Source organism: Theropithecus gelada, chromosome X (genome assembly GCF_003255815.1).
Source record: "Theropithecus gelada isolate Dixy chromosome X, Tgel_1.0, whole genome shotgun sequence".
Classification (NCBI taxonomy): Eukaryota; Metazoa; Chordata; class Mammalia; order Primates; family Cercopithecidae; genus Theropithecus; species Theropithecus gelada.
Window position 1 is genome coordinate 78,559,382 of NC_037689.1, and position 18,229 is coordinate 78,577,610.

At 38.0% G+C, this 18,229-nt stretch overlaps 1 protein-coding gene across 2 annotated transcripts in view; it reads left to right on the forward strand.

Annotated features, from left to right (window-relative positions):
• ZDHHC15 (zinc finger DHHC-type containing 15) overlaps nucleotides 1–18,229 on the forward strand; it is a 151,944-nt gene that overhangs the window by 63,543 nt on the left and 70,172 nt on the right. For both annotated transcript variants that reach the window (XM_025372513.1, XM_025372514.1), the window contains one exon: nucleotides 5,811–5,931. In XM_025372513.1, the coding sequence (XP_025228298.1) occupies nucleotides 5,811–5,931 (121 nt within the window). The remainder of the gene's footprint in view (nucleotides 1–5,810; nucleotides 5,932–18,229) is intronic.

Sequence of the window (18,229 nt, forward strand, 5' to 3'; positions counted from 1 at the left end):
CTGTGGGAGAAGCATGATTTCCTGAGCAGGGTGGCACAATCATTCACCAATTCCCTTGTCTCGGGGTGGGGCTTTTTGTTTGTTTGTTTGTTTGTTTGTTTTTTGGCTCTGTACCACTCCTGGGAGGGCTGTTTCCCCATCCTGCTTTTCTTCATTCTCTATGAGTCTAGTTGTTTGCCTAATCAGTCCCAATGCACAAACCTGTATATTTTAGTTGAAGGTGCTGAACTCACTCACTACTTTCATTCCTCTCCGCGAGTGCCATGGACTGCTGCTTCTAATCAGCCATCTAGGCCCCTCCCATACTACCTACTGACCTTTGAATGGGAAAAATAGTTGTGTGAATTTGTTCAGTTCATTGGAGAATCTTTAGCACCCTAGGCTAAGGATTAATTGCCTATAATGCACCACATTCATTGTAATTGCCAAAAATGCCCCTACATATTTCCACATACCCCACGCAGGGTACTTAATTCTCACTCTACCTGAGAATGACAGTACCATAAAAATGCACCACTAGGTGTGGTTCTGAAAACAGAGTGTTTGATTTTATATGTTTCCAATTTTTTAAGTTAGATATATTTAAGTTATCTCAAATATTTTATTATTTGTTCTGCTATTTTATAGAAGTGTAACATACAGACTCTACTCCCAGAATTAAGTTTTAAAGAGAATAATTTGATGAATGTGTCCCCATATATTATACCTATGTAATCACTATCCAGGTTAAAATTTTAAACATTTCTAGTACCTCATAAATCTTCATGCCTCTTTTCAAATCAGCCTCCTCTCGGAGGCAACTACTACTCTAACTTCTATCACCGTAGATTGGTTTTGCCTGTTTTCGAAGTCCATGAAAAAGGAATCATAGTTGGTACTATTCTATGTATACCTTTCACTCAACACAGTGTTTTTCAAATTTATCCATGTTGATGCAGTTTTTAGTAGATTCCTTTGATTGCTGTTAGTTATTCCCTTTTATCACACTTGATTTAACCATTCAGCCATTGAAGTATGCTTGTTTCCATTTTTGTGTGTTATGAATAAAGCTCCAGTGAACATTCTTCTACATGTCTTTTGGCCTATAAATATAGTTGTTCCTCAGTATCCACAGGGGATTGGTTTCAGGACCTCCCATAGATACAAAAATTGCAGATGCTCAGATTCCTTATATAAAATGCCATAGTATTTGCATATAACCCATTCACAGCCTCCTACATACTTTAAATCATCTCTAGATTACTTATACCTGAATGGTATTATCTAGGTTTTCTTCTAGGGTTTTTATAGTTTTCAGTCTAACATTTAAGTCTCTAATCCATCTTGAATTAATTTTTGTATAAAGTGTAAGGAAGGGATCCAGTTTCAACTTTCTACATATGGCTAGCCAGTTTTCTCAGCACCATTTATTAAATAGGAAATACTTTTCCCATTTCTTGTTTTTGTCAGGTTTGTCAAAGATCAGATGGTTATAGATGTGTGGTGTTATTTCGGAGGCCCCTGTTCTGTTCCATTGGTCTATATCTCTGTTTTGGTACCAGTACCATGCTGTTTTGGTTACTGTAGCCTTATAGTATAGATTGAAGTCAGGTAGCATGATGCCTCCAGCTTTGTTCTTCTGGTTTAGGATTGTCTTGGCAATGTGGGCTCTTTCTTGGTTCCATATGAACTTTAAGGTAGCTTTTTCCAATTCTGTGAAAGTCATTGGTAGCTTGTTGGGGGTGGCATTGAATCTATAAATTACTTGGGCAGTATGGCCGTTTTCATGATATTGATTCTTCCTATCCCTGAACATGGAATGTTCTTCCATTGGTTTGTGTCCTATTTTATTTTGTTGAGCAGTGATTTGCAGTTCTCCTTGAAGAGGTCCTTCACGTCCCATGTAAGTTATATTCCTAGGTATTTTTTGATTTTTATTTTTGTATTATTATACTTTAAGTTCTATGGTACATCTGCACAACGTGTAGATTTGTTATATTTATATATACATGTACCTTGTTGGTGTGCTGCACCCATTAACTCATCCCAAATCAAAACCACAAAGAGATACCATCTCACACCAGTTAGAATGGCAATCATAAAAAGTCAGGAAACAACAGGTACTGGAGAGGATGTGGAGAAATAGGAATACTTTTACACTGTTGGTGGGACTGTAAACTAGTTCAACCATTGTGGAAGACAGTGTGGCAATTCCTCAAGGATCTAGAACTAGAAATACCATTTGACCCAGCCATCCCATTACTGGGCATATACCTAAAAGATTATAAATCATGCTACTGTAAAGACATATGCACATGTATGTTTATTGCAGCACCATTCACAATAGCAAAGACTTGGAACCAACCCAAATGTCCATCAATGGTAGACTGGATTAAGATTCCTAGGTATTTTATTCTCTTTGTAGCAATTGTGAATGGGAGTTCACTCATGATTTGGCTCTCTGTTTGTCTGTTATTGGTGTATAAGGATGCTTGTGATTTGCACATTGATTTTGTATCCTGAGACTTTGCTGAAGTTGCTTATCAACTGAAATGGAGATTTTGGGCTGAGACGATGGGGTTTTCTAAATATACAATCATATCATCTGCAAACAGGGACAATTTGACTTCCTCTTTTCCTAATTGAATACCCTTTATTTCTTTCTCTTGCCTGATTGCCTTAGCCCGAACTTCCAATACGATGTTGAATAGCATTGGTGAGAGAGGGCATCCCTGTCTTGTGCCAGTTTTCAAAGGGATTGCTTCTAGTTTTTGCCCATTGAGTATGATACTGGCTGTGGGTTTGTCATAAATAGCTCTTATTATTTTGAGATATGTTCCATCAATACCTAGTTTATTGAGTGTTTTTAGCATAAAGGACTGTTGAATTTTGTCAAAGGCCTTTTGTGCATCTATTGAGATAATCATGTGGTTTTTGTCTTTGGTTCTGTTTATATGATGGATTATGTTTATTCATTTGCATTTGTTGAACCAGCCCTGCATCCCAGGAATGTAGCCAACTTGATCTTGGTGGATAAGCTTTTTGATGTGCTGCTGGATTCGGTTTGCCAGTATTTTATTGAGGATTTTTACATCGATGTTCATCAGGGATATTGGTCTAAAATTCTCTTTTTTTATTGTGTCACTGCCAGCCTTTGGTATCACAATGATGCTGGCCTCATAGAATGAGTTAGGGAGGATTCCCTCTTTTTCTATTGATTGGAATAGTTTCAGAAGGAATGGTATCAGCTCCCCTTTATACCTCTGGTAGAATTTGGCTGTGAATCTGTCTGGTCCTGGACTTTTTTTGGTTGGTAGGTTATTAATTATTGCCTCAATTTCAGAGCCTGTTATTGGTCTATTCAGAGATTCAGCTTCTTCCTGGTTTGGTCTTGGGAGGATGTATATGTCCAGGAATTTATCCATTTCTTCTAGATTTTCTAGTTTATTTTTGTAGAGGTGTTTATAGTATATTCTGATGGTAGTTTGTATTTCTGTGGGATCGGTGGTGATATCCCCTTTATCATTTTTTATTGTGTCTCTTTTCTTCTTTATTAGTCTTGCTAGCATTCTAGCAGTCTATCACTTTTGTTGATCTTTTCAAAAAAACCGTCTCCTGGATTCATTGATTTTTTGGAAGGGTTTTTTGTGTCTCTGTCTCCTTCAGTTCTGCTCTTATCTTAGTTATTTCTTGACTTCTGCTAGCTTTTGAATTTGTTTGCTCTTGTTTCTCTAGTTCTTTCAATTGTGATGTCAGGGTGTCAATTTTAGATCTTTCCTTCTTTCTCTTGTGGGCATTTAAGTGCTCTAAATTTCCCTATACACACTGCTTTAAATGTGTCCCAGAGATTCTGGTATGTTGTGTCTTTGTTCTCATTGGCTTCAAATAACATCTTTATTTCTGCCTTCATTTCGTTATTTACCCAGTAGTCATTCAGGAGTAGGTTGTTTAGTTTCCATGCAGTTGTGCGGTTTTGAGTGAGTTTCTTAATCCTGAGTTCTAATATGATTGCACTGTGGTCGGAGAGACAGTTTGTTATGATTTCTGTTCTTTTACGTTTGAGGAGTGCTTTACTTCCAACTATGTGGTCAATTTTGGAATAAGTGCGATGTGGTGCTGAGAAGAATGTATATTCTGTTGATTTGGGGTGGAGAGTTCTGTAGATGTCTATTAGGTCTGCTAGGTGCAGAGCTCAGTTCAAGTCCTGGATATCCTTGTTAACCTTCTGTCTCGTTGATCTTTCTAATGTTGACAGTGGGGTATTAAAGTCTCCCATTATTATTGTGTGGAGTCTTAGTCTCTTTTTAGGTCTCTCAGGACTTGCTTTATGAATCTGGGTGCTCCTGTATTGGGTGTATATATATATATTTAGGATAGTTAGCTCTTTTTATTGAATTGATCCCTTTACCATTATGTAATGGGCTTCGTTGTCTCTTTTGATCTTTGTTGGTTAAAAAAAAAAACAGATAAAGTCTGTTTTATCAGAGACTAGGATTGCAACCCCTCCTTTTATTGTTTTTGTTTTTGTTTTTGTTTTTTTGTTTTTTTTGTTGTTGTTGTTGTTTTTTGCTTTCCATGTGCTTGGTAGATCTTCCTCCATCCCTTTATTTTGAGCCTATATGTGTCTCTGCACGTGAGATGGGTCTCCTGAATACAGCACACTGATGGGTCTTGCCTTTTTATCCAGTTTGCCAGTCTTTGTCTTTTAATTGGGGCATTTAGCCCATTTATATTTAAGGTTAATATTGTTATGTGTGAATTTGATCCTGTCATTATGATGTTACTTGGTTATTTTGCCTATTAGTTGATGGAGTTTATAATTTGGCATGTTTTTGCAGTGGCTGGTACCAGTTGTTCCTTTCCATGTTTAGTGCTTCCTTCAGGAGCTCTTGTAAGGCAGGCCTAGTGGTGACAAAATCTCCAGCAGCAATGTCAAATATTTTTAAACAATTCAAAAATTAGACTTCTAAAGGAGATTTTTATTTACCTATTCTTATCCGGCACTTCTGCACCAATATTATGAAGTAGATATTATTTCTTCTATTTTACAGACGAAGAAACAGATTGAGAATGTCTGATTTTGCAAAGTGATTTTCTATTAAGTGATAGACATGAGACTTAAACCCAGAAATTTTGACCCCATATCCTTTTTTTCAACTCAGTCTACCCTTTGGCACAGATAGAATAAATGCTTTCAGATTCGTATTACTTTTGAAGATCATTGGTATATATTTTGCAAGATTAGCAAAATATGGCACTATTGCAGCAACAAGCTCCATACCAGACTAAAAAAGTATTCAATAGTGAGAATATCTAAATTTCCACCTATTTACATGATTAGAATATGCAGACAATGTTACAAGCAGTCTCATCCAGCTTCTCCAAGGGTGTTATCAGTGTCATCTATGAAAACTCTTGCAACTTGATAAGCATGGTTAATTATCAACAGGGCCCTGGCAAAAATATGTTACACATCTGTATGCAACATCATATTATGAATCAATGGAAAGGGACAAGTATTGAAATCAGATGAATTGAGTTTGAAGTCCAACATTGCCACTTGTTAGTTGATTGAGTGCAACTTTAGGCAAGTTACTTAATCTCTCTGTTTTATTTTCTTTATAAAACAATACACATATCTCATGCTTTTGATGATTGAGATAAAAGCCAGATTATTGAAATAATTATCCAGAGAACATTTTAAGACAAAGTGGTACCTGAGCTTCAAGGGTAGGTAACAAATAATTTCATTAAAGTAGTTATTGTTGTTGGTTTTAATCTTTTCTATTAACCTTAGATAATAAAGTCTTACCTTTCACTCCTGCTTCCAGTTCCACTTGTCCTACACAGACAAGGAGCGCTATGAAAATGAAGAGAGACCTGAGGTCCAGAAGCAGATGCTTGTTGATATGGCCAAAAAGCTACCGGTTTACACAAGAACTGGAAGTGGAGGTCAGTTCATTCAAAGGCAGCTAGAGAGGCAGCTCAGCAAGTATCTCAGAAAGGCTAAGTCATATATGTTCTCAAACTAGCCCCTTTTTTATCCTCCCATCTTCTGAAAACCACTATGGAGATTTTTCTCTACATTTTATTTTTTTAAAATTTTAAACACATATCAAAGCTGGAAGAATTGTATAGTAAACACCTGTGTACCCCAAAGTGGATTCTACTGCTAACATTTTTCTGTGTTGCTTTATCACATATCTGTCCACATATGCATATCTCTATCTTTCGTCAAGCCATCTTATTTTTCTGATGCATTTCAAAGTAAATAGCTGACATCAGTAAGATATCTACCTAAATATTTTATTCTGTTTTGGTAAAATGTACATACAAACACATGCATAATCTTAAGTGTACAATTCCATGTGTTTTGAAAACTGTACACATCTGTGTAACTAAACCCCCAATAAAATTGCCATCACCTCAGAAAGTTCCGTCATGCCTCATTTCCAGTCAATCCCACCCCACCCTACTCCCCACAGACAACCACTATTCTGATAGCTTTTCACTATAAATTAGTTTTGTCTGCTCTCAAATTTTATTTAATTGGAATCACAGAGTATATACTCTTGCATCTGGCTTCTTGTTATTCAACATAATGTTTGTAAGATTCATCCATCTTTTTTGTGTATTTTTTTATTGCTGAGTAGCATTACATTGTATGAATGTATCAAAGTTTACCCATTCACTAGTTGATACATATTTGGGTTGTTTCTAGTGTTTAGTTATTATGAGTCAATCTGCTATGAATTTTACTGTATAAGGATCTGTGCAAAGACATATCTTCTTTTTTCTTTAGTAAATATCCAATACAGAATTTTACTCTTAGGTTTCATCTGCATGACTAAAACAGTACTTGCTGAACTAATTCTCCACCTTTTAAATTTTGAAAACCTACAGAGTTATGGGGAATATGTTAAAAAGTTTGAAAACCATAGTTCTTCTGATATGTCATCCTAATGTTTCTAATAAGGATAATTTTATTTCACATTTCAAGGCTTTAGAAAGTTTACTCTCAGACACATATTCATTTGTTCATCATTTATTCAGCAAATATTTATTAAGATATATGGCAATTGGGGAAATTTTACTATGTTCTTGGTATTATATGATGATATTAAGGACTTGCTGTTAATTTTGTTAGACCAATAATATAGTGGTTATGATTTTTAAAAATCTTCATGCATATGGAAATATTTATGGTTTGAAGTGACACAGTGTTTGGGATTTGTTTAAAATGATCAAGTAAAAAGCCAGTTGAAGAGATAGGTGAAACAAAAATGACACAGTGTTGATAATTGTTGAATTTGGGTAATGGTACTTACCATGGTACCTTTGCTACTGACTATTCGCTGGAACCTTGAGGTATTTGCAGCTCCCGGGATAGGCAATAATAGGAAAGGCTTCTCTGAGGAAATACCATTTGAAGACTTAAATGATAAGGATTTAGCCATGTGTATTAGTCAGCGTTCTCCAGATAAATAGAGCCAATAGAATTATGTGTATGTGTGTGTGTGTGTGTGTGTGTGTGTTGTGTGTGTGTGTCTATACATATATACAGAGAGAGAGAGAGATTATGAGGAATCAGCAAATGATTATGGAACCTGAGAAGTCCCATGGTTTGCCATCTGCAAGCTGGAGAATCAGGGAAGCTGGTAATGTAATTATAGTCTGAATTAAATGGTTTGAGAACCAGTAGTGCTGATGGTGTAAGCCCCAATCTCATGGCAGAAAACTGATGTCCCAGCTCATGCAGTCAGGCAAGAAGAGTAAATTCTCTCATCCTCTACATTTTTGTTCTGTTCAGGTCCTCAAAGGATTGGATGAGGCCCACCTGCATTGGAGAAGACAGTCTGCTTTGCACAGTCTAGATTTGAATGCTAATCTCACCCAGAAACACCTTCACAGAGACACCTAGAAATAATATTTAACCAAATATCTAGGTACCCCATGACCCAGTAAAGTTGACACACAAAATTAACTATCACAAGTCCAGCCCTTGTCAACTTGGCACCCATACACATCTCCTTAAACCATACTCTCCACTTAAAGACAATAACAAGGTTACAGTTTTACTTAACATGATACAAGTATCATGCATTCAACTGAAAACACACTAACCCCTTCCACAGAAGAATAGGTATTCTTAAGTGAGTTTACTTTTCTCCTTGCTATTTTGTTAAAAACGATTTAAATACTATGATATAAAATTAACAATACTTAAATACTATGATGTAAAGTCAATACACCTTATATTACATGATAAGGGAATAAGAGAAGGAAGAAAACAAAGATATTTGAGATACACACATACAATTGTATTCATAACAAAATAAGAAGGAAACACCCATAACATTAACAGACCTTGTTTCCGTAACTGGTCATATGGTCATAGCTGGTATTTATAGCTACTTTCTCCCACCATCCATTCTGTACTCCCTTTGCCTTTAGCAAACACCTCAGCTGGTACTGGCTTTTTACCTGATGTGGTGACCCAAATCTTCAGTTCTGAAGAGTCTGGGTCATTAATAGTCCTGCCTGAATTGGATTGTTGTGGTTTTCCATTGACCTAATCACTAGGCATGGTAACACTAAGAGATGCCCTAAGGCACTTCCTGTATTCTTAACATACTCTTTATTTCCTCCATTGCAGAGTAGTAATAGTCCAATTTACACTTAATAGTCTAAAAGTCTATTATACCAGTTTACACTCCCATTTCCACCCCTTGATTTCCACCCAGGACTCAAGGGGTGGAAATGGAAGTGGCAGCACTCACCATTACCCTTAGTTACCCACTAACAAAATTGCACTATGAAATCTAATATACACTTCGTAATCTGGATCAGTTATCCCAGCCAACATTGCACCTGCCTCTTGTCCTACTGATTCAGAGATATGAGGATTCCAAAGTGACTAGATGGCAGTCTTAACTTCCAGTTCAGTGGAATCATTGTTGTGTCTCCTGGTGGAAGCATTCCTCTCTCTGGGACTAACACCTCTACGCTAGCAAAGCACAAGGTTGCAGGAACAGGAAGAAAACATTTTGTTAGTGGGTCACTTAGGGTAATGGTGAGTGGTACCACTCCCATTTCCACCCCTTCATTTCTGGACCTGTGAATCCTAACAGAGAATCAGCATCATCTATTGGACACTGATTCAGAGCATATACAGCTTTGGGGAAAACCTTGCCCCAGCCCTGAAAGGTATTGACACTTAACTGGCACTGTAACTGACACTTCAAAAGACCATGTCACCACTCTGTCACGCCAGCTGCTTCAGGATGATGGGGAACATGGTAACACCAGTAAATTCCACAAGCATGGGCCTATTGCAGCACTTCTCTTGCTGTGAAACGAGTTCCTTGATCAGGTGTAATGCTGTGTGGAATATCATGATGGTGGATAAGACATTTTGTAAGTCCATGGATGGTACTTTTGGTGGAAGCGTAGCATGCAGGGAAGACAAATCTGTATCCAAAGTGTCTATTCCAGTAAGGACAAAACACTGCCTCTTCCATCATAGAAGCACTCCAATGTAATCAACCTGATACCAGGTTGATGGCTCATCACCCCAGAGAAGGTGCTATATCAGGTGCTGAGTGTTGGTCTCTGCTGTTAGCAGATTGGGTAGTCAGGAATGGCAGTAGGCAGGTCAGCCTTGGTGAGTGAAAGTCCATATTGCTGAGCCATGTAACCTCCATCCCTGCCACCATGGCCACTTTGTTCATGAGCCCATTGGGCAGTAACTGGAGTGGGTGGGAAAAGAGGCTGACTGGTAATCAAAAACAGGTCATTCTGTCTGTTTGATTATTAAAATCCTTCTCTTCTATAGTGCTATTTTCTATATGTTTGTGTGCCCTTGTCCCCAAGGGGATGATATTAGGAGGTGAGATCTTTGGGGAGGTGGTTAAGCGGTAGAACCCTCATGAATGGGATTAGTGTCCTTACAATAAGGTTCCAGAGAGCTGCTTTGCCCCTTTCACCGTGAGAGGGCACAGCAAGAAAGCACTGTCTATAAAAGAGGCCCACACCAGCACTAAAGCTCTTGGTACCTTGATCTTGGAACTCCAAGCCTCGAGAGCCATGAGAATAAATTTGTTGTTTAGAAGCTACCCAGTCCATGGTATTTTGTTAGGGCAGCCCCAAATGGAGTAAGACATGTGATCAAACATGAGTGAGCATTCACACAAGACACAAATATCTTCACACTTTTTTTTCCATTCAGAGAGGTCTTTCCACACACTTCTTTTCCAAATTTTCTTGTCACGAGGGCTCTCTTTACAAATGTATTTCTCACAGTGTTAGTGAAAGGTACATTTTCTATTCCTTCCCAGTGTGAGTGAGCAGAACTATTCTAACCTTCCATTCTCCTTAAACCTTTGAATCCTCCTCTCAACATTAAACTAAGGCAGGTCCAGCATTTCCAATTTACTCACTGTGGGCCACCTTTTCATCATGTTTTAGCAAACCAACCAACCAAATTGTTAGAATGTTTTCCAACTCCCTGAGCTGCAACATTAAAATCAGAATCTCTGCTTAGTAGGCCCCTATCAATAAATTTGACCAGATTCAACTTTATGTTTTTTCCAACATTAGTATTTGTTTCCACATGTGTTCCCTAGATTTCTAGCTGTATAAATTGGAAAATTTGAGTAGTTCTTTTGGAGTGTAGTACATGTCTTTGTGGGTCACACTTTGTACCTTACCTTTAGGGATCTGTTAGGGCTTGATTCCTATTATAGGTCTTAGAAGCAAAGACGGTGGGTCCAGAGGAGAATCAACATTGTCCTGTATAGTGGCCTGAGTTTCCTCAAGCAATGCAGTGTTGATCCCTTCAGACAGGATTGGAGAGGCCAATACCACGGGCAGTTGTAAGCTGCTTCCATTGGTTGCAGGGAGGCCTCCTCTCCTGGCAAAGAAGATGCATTGGAATTTAGGCACTCAGTATCCCTGGCTTCATAAGGGTCTTCCCACACATCCCCATCCTAACTTACAGGATCCAATTCTTTCCAAATCAGTGCCCTCATTTTAACAGTAGATACCCTGCAAGACTGGGAGTTCAACTATCATTGTAATTCAGCTATTTACAGATGAAATTCTGTGGTTTTCAGCAATCTCAGTCCTGTGGCTACATGCAAGAAGCATCTCCTTTAGGAGATACATAGAAGCTTTCAGGTCATTTATCCAGCACTTTGGCTGGGAATTCCTAAACTGATCTTTTTCTTTTCGCACTTTTTTCAATCATGTTAGAAGCTACAAGCCAACCTCATTTTATTCATTAGTTTTTCAAAAATGTTAAAAATTATCATATATAGTCACCCAGCTACTTGCTTCTCATAAATAGTTGATTAAGAGCATCTATTGAAGATACTTTGCATATTTCCATTGCCAGATCATGCCACAGATTACCAGTGCTCTCTTTATTACTTGATACAGTGTCACTCTTTATTACTTGACACAGTGTCATTAGCATCATCAAAACTAATAAGATTGAAGAGCCAATTCCAGAAACTTCAGAACCAATTCAGAAAACTCATTCCTAAAATTCTGTTTCTTTGGACACTATCAGTAGGGTTCTCTATAGAAAAATAACAATAAGATATATGTATATAAATTATTATTATTTACACTGAGGAATTAGCTCACATAATTATGGAGGCTAAGAAGTCCCACTGTCTGCCATCAGCAAGCTGGAGACCCAGGAAAGGTGGTGGTGTAGTTCTACTTTGAGCCCAAAGTGTAAGCACTAGGAGAAACAATGGTATAAGTTCTACTCCAAGTCCAAAAGGCCTCCTGAGAACCCGAGAGCCAAAAGTGTAAGTTTCATTTTGAGTCCAAAGTTCTGAGAACCAGGAAACCTGATCACATAAGTCCCAGTCTAAGGACAGACTGATGTCTTATCTCATGCAGTCAGGCAGAGAGAACAAATTCTCCCTTCCTCTGAATTTTTATCCTATTCAGGTCCTCAAAGGATTGGATGAAGCCTACCCACATTGGGGAAGACAATCTGCTTTACTCAGTCTACTGATTCAAATGCTAATCTCACCCAGAAACACTCTCACAAAGACACTTAGAAATAATGTTTAACCAAATATCTGGGCACCCTATGACTCAGTCAAGTTGACACATAAAATTAACCATCAGAATTAAAACTAGACAAAAAAAAATCGCAGATAGGAGGCAGGACCAACTTGCAGCTCTCACTTGGATGGACAAAACAACATGTGGAGACTCACACCGTGAACTTTTGCCCTAAGAACTATCACAGGAACATACCAGGAAAGCAGAAAGAATTCACAGATTCTTTGAAAGAAGCATCTTGCCACTGCAAACTCCATGAGACAGCCAAAACCTGTGAGTGCCCAAAGTATGAGAGGGGGAAAGTCCACCTCTGAACACGCATCCTCACTGGGGAATCTGAAAATTCTGATCATGGGAAAAGGATTTAACCTTAGAGCTGAAACAAATTTGGAGAGCCAAGAGAAATATAAAAGTAGAGGAAGCAGTGGGAAGAACCCTGTAGGCACTCAGTCTTCAGGGAAGCCCAGGCTAGCCTTTTCCTTGTCACTAGGGCTCTCTTTATTTCAAGGGTTCCTTGGGGAAGGGCCACAGGGAGAAGGAAACTGCTGAACTTTGTTATAATTTCAACTGAGCATGAATTTTCTTGGACATAATCCAGGGAGGTGAACGGGAAGTACAGATATGAGCACAGAAGCTGTGGCAGGCAGGCAGGGCCAAGGCCTGAAAGCCCTGCTTGCTTTCTCCGTGGGGACGCTTGTAGCAAGGCAAGATGTCAGCCCTGCAAACCGGCTTCCTGGATATAGACTAGGTGCTGTTGGTGGGGCTCAGTGAGAGTGAGACTGGCCTTGCTGGCTGCATGGGAGTTGGGGGAGGTCTGTCACTGCTGGCTTTTCTCCACTTCCCTGGTGACCTATATGATGTAGCAGAGGCAGCTATAATCCTCCTGGGAACATAACTCCATTAGCCTGAGAACCACAGCCCCATTTCCCACAGCAACCACAGCAAGCCCCACACAAGGAGAGTCTGAGCTCAGACATGCCTAGCCTGCCCTGATGGCCTTTCTCTACATGCCATGGTAGCTGAAGATAAAATCTCCTGGGAGCTCTATGTCCCTGCCCATTACCTGAGAAACCAGAATACTTATCCAGGTGACCCTAGGGAAAGATTGAATCCCCACTATACTACCACAGCTGATGCTCTCTTGAAAGCCCCACCTCCTGGCTGGAGGCCAACCAACTCAAGCTGTTACAACAACACATAAAAGAACAACCCTGCTCCAAGAAAGGAGAAAACAACAGCTAATTCCACTGCCTGGGACATCCTGGCTAACCAGAGGTCCTGAGTTTGTCCACGTAATAGCTTCACTGTTAGCACAAATGGCATTTGAGAAAACCAGGGCCATAAAAAAAACTACAATCAAGGATCCTCACAGAATCCACTTCAGCTCCCCTCCTGCCTCCACTGGAGCAGGTGCTGGTATCCATGAGTGAGAGAACTGAAGACGGATCATATCACAGGACTCTTTGCAGACACTCCCCAGTACCAGCACAGAGTCTGGTAGCTCTGCTGGGTGGCTAGACCCAGAAGAGCAAATAACAATCACTGCAGTCTGGTGCTCAGGAAACCCCATTCCTGATGGGGAGAACACCACATCAAGGGATCACCCAGTGGAAGAAAAGAATCTGAACAGCAGCCCTTGAGCCACAGAATGTTCCTCTGACATAGTCTACCCAAATGAGAAGGAACGAGAAAAAAAATTCTGATAATATGATAAAGCAAGGTTCTTTAACATCCCCCAAAGACCACACTAGGTCACAAGCAATGCATCTAAACCAAGAAGAACCCTGTGAATTGCCCAGAAAAGAATTTAGAAGGTCAATTATTAAGCTGTTCAAGGAGGGACCAGAGAAAGATGAAAAATAACTTAAAGACATTTAAAAAATATTACAGGATATGGATGAAAATATCTCCAGAGAAATAGACAGCATAAATAAAAAACATCCACAGTTTCTGGAAATGAAACACACTTAGAGAAATGCAAAAGAAACTGGAGAGTTACAACAATATAATTGAAGAAGTAGAAGAAAGAACATCAGAGCTCAAAGAAAAGGCTTTTGAATTAACCCAATCTGACAAAGACAAAGAAAAAAGATTCAAAAAACAATGAACAAAGCATCCAAGAAGTTGTGTGATTATGTTAAATAATTATGTTATTCTGAAACCTAAGAGTAATTCGTGTTCCTGAGGAAGAAGAGAGATCTAAGTGTTTGGAAAACTTATTTGGGGGAAAAACCGAGGAAAATGTCCCTGGTCTTGCTAGAGATATAGACATCCAAATACAAGAAGCTCAAAGAACACCCAGGAAATTCATAGCAAAAAGATCATCATATAGGCACACAGTCATTAGGTTGTCTAAAGTCAAGACAAAGGAGAGAATCTTAAGAGCTGTGAGGCAAAAGCATCAGGTAACCTATGAAGGAAAAACTATCAGGCTAACATCAGATTTGTCAGCAGAAACCCTACAAGCTAGAAGGGATTGGGTCCTGTCTTTTGCCTCTTTGAAGAAAATAATTACCAGCCAAGAATTTTGTATCCAGCGAAACAAAGCTTCATAAATGAGGGAAAGATAAAGTCTTTTTTAGACAAACAAATGCTCAGAGAATTTGCCACTACCAAGGCAGAGCTACAAGAAATGTTAAAAGGAGTTCAATATCATGAAACAAAACCTTAAACTACAGCAAAATAGAACTTTCTTAAAGCATAAATCTCACAGGGCTTATAAAACAAAAACACAATGAAAAAAAGGCATTCATGCAACAGCTAGCATGAAGAATAGAATGATACCTCACATCTCAATGTTGAATGTGAATGGCCTAAATCCTCCACTTAAAATATACAGAATGGCAGAATGAATAAAAATCTACCAACCAAGTATCTGCTGTCTCAACTCACCTAACACATAAGGACTGACATAAACTTAAGGTAAAGGGGTGAAAAAAGATATCCAATGCAAATGGACACCAAAAATATTCAGGGTTAGCTATTCTTATAACAGAAACAAACAGACTTTAAAGCAACAACAGTTTAAAAAGACAAAGAGGGAAATTATATAATGATAAAAGGACAGTTAAACAGGAAAATATCACAATCCTAAATATATATGCCTAATATATATATATATGCCTAAATATATATGCCTAATACTGGAGCCCGCAAATGTATAAAACAATTACTATTAGACTTGATAAATGAAATAGAGGGCAACACAATAATAGTGGGGGACATCACTGCTCCACTGACAACACTAGACAGGCCATCAGGACAGAAAGTCAACAAAGAAATAGCAAAGAATCAATAGACTTAAACTATACAATAGAACAAATAGACTTAACAGATATTTACAGAACATTCTACCCAACTACTGCAGAATATACATTCTATTCATAAGCACATGGAACATTATGCAAGATAGACCATATGATAGGCCACAAAACAAGTCTCAGAAAATTTAAGAAAATCAAAATTATATCAAGTACTTTCTCAGACCACAGTGGAATACAATTGGAAATCAACTTTAATAGGAACCTTCAAAACCATGCAAATACATAGAATTTAAATAATCTACTCATGAATGATTGTTGAGTCAACAATGAAATCAAGATGGAAATTTTAAAAATTCTTTGAACTGAATGATAATAGTAACACACCTTATCAAAGCCTCTGGGATACAGCAAAAGCAGTGCTGAGAGGAAAGTTCATAGCATTAAGTGCCTACATCAAAAAGTCTGAAAGAGCACAAATGGACAATCTAAGCTTACACCTCAAGGAACTAGAGGAACAAGAACAGACCAAACCCAAACCCAGCAGAAAAAAAGAAATAACAAAAATCAGAGCAGAACTAAATGAAATTGAAACAAAAAATAAGAATACAAAAGTGAAACGAAAAGCTTGTTCTTTGAAAGATACAATTGATAGACAATTAGTGAGATAAACCAAGAAAAGAAGAGAAGATCCAAATAAGCTCAATTTGAAACAAAAAGGGAGATATTACAACCCATAACAGAAATACAAAAGATCATTCAAGGCTACTAAGGATACCTTCATGGGCACAAACTTGAAAACTTAGAGGAGATTGATAAATTCCTGGAAATATACAACTCTCCTAGATTAAACCAGAAAGAAATGGGAACTCTGAAGAGACCAGTAACAAGCACCAACAAAAAAGTCCAGGGCCAGATGGATTCACAGCTGAATTCTATCAGATATTCAAAGAAGAAATGGTACCACTCCTACTGAAACTATTCCAAAAGGCAGAGAAAGAGGGAATCCTCCCTAAATTATTCTATGAAGCCAATATTACCCTAATACCAAAAACGAGGAAAGAACATAGCTAATAAAGAAAACTACAGACCAATATCCCTGATGAATATAGATGCAAAAATCCTCAACAAAATATTAGCTAACCGAATTCAACAGCATATCAAAAACATAATCCATCATGATCAAGTGGGTTTCATACCATGGATTCAGGGTTGATTTAACATAGGCAAGTCAATAAATGTGATACACCACATAAACATAAGTAAAAACAAAAATCACATGATCATCTCAGTAGACGCAGAAAAAGCATTTGACAAAATCCTGCATTGCTTTATGATTAAAATCCTCAGCGAAATCAGCATAGAAGGGAAATAAGGTAATAAAAGCCATCTATGACAAACCCACAGCCAAATTATACTGAATGGGGAAAAGTTGAAAGCATTGCTCCTGAGAACTGGAACAAGACGAAGATGCCCATTTTCACCACTTCTATTCAACATAGTACTGGAAGTCCTAGTCAGAGTGATCAGACAAGAGAAAGAAATAAAGGACATCCAAATGAATAAAGAGGAAGTCAAACTGTTGCTGTTTGCTGATAATGTGATCATATACTTAGAAAACCCTAAAGACTCTTCCAAAAAGCTCCTGGATCTGATCAATGAATTCAGTAAAGTTTCAGGTTAGAAAATTAATGTATACAAATCAGTAGCAGTGCTATACACCAACAGCAACCAAGCTGAGAATTAAATCAAGAACTCCACTACTTTTACTACAGTGGAAAACAAACAAACAAACAAACAAAACTTAGAAATATACCTAACCAAGGACGTGAAAGACCTCTACAAGGAAAACTACAAAACACTGCTGAAAGAAATCATAGACAACAGAAATAAATGGAAACATATCCCATGCCCATGAATGGGTATAATCAATATTGTGAAAATGACCATGCTGCCAAAAGCAATAGACAAATTCAATGCAATTCCCATCAAAATACCATCATCATTCTTCACAGCACTGGAAAAAAAAAAATTCTAAAATTCATGTAAAACCATAAAAGCCCGCATTAGCCAAAGCAAGAGTAAGCAAAAAGAACAAATCTGGAGGCATCACATTACCTGACTTCAAACTATACTACAAGGCTATAGTCACCAAAGCAGCATGGTACTGGTATGAAAATAGGCACACAGACCAATGGAACAGAATAGAGAACCCAGAAATAAGCCCAAATACTTACAGCTAACTGATTTTTGATAAAGCAAACAAAAACATAAAGTGTGGAAAGACACCCTATTCAACAAATGGTGCTGGGATAATTGGCAAGCCACATGTAGAAGAATGAAACCGGATCCTCATTTATCACTGTATACAAAAATCAACTGAACTCAAGTTGGATCAAAGACTTAAATCTAAGACCTGAAACCATAAACATTCTAGAAGATAACATTGGAAAAACTTTGCTAGATATTGGCCTATGCAAATAGTTCATGACCAAGAACCCAAAGGCAAATGCAACACAAGCAAAGATAAATTGATGGGACTTAATTAAACTAAAAAGCTTCTGCACAGGAAAAGAAATAATCAGCAGAGTAAACAGACAACACAAGGGCTGGGAAAAAATATCCACAAACTATGCATGTGACAAGGGACGAATATCCAGAATCTACAAGGAACTGAAATCAGCAAGAAAAAAACAATCCCATCAAAAAGTGGGCTAAGGACCTGAATAAACCTAAATTCTCAAAAGAAGATATACAAATGGCCAATAAACATGTGAAAAAATTCTCAACATCACTAATTTTCAGGGAAATGCAATTCAAAACCACCATGCAATACCACCTTATTCCTTCAAGAATGGCCATAATTTAAAAATCAAAGCATAATAAACATTGGCTTTGGTGTGGTG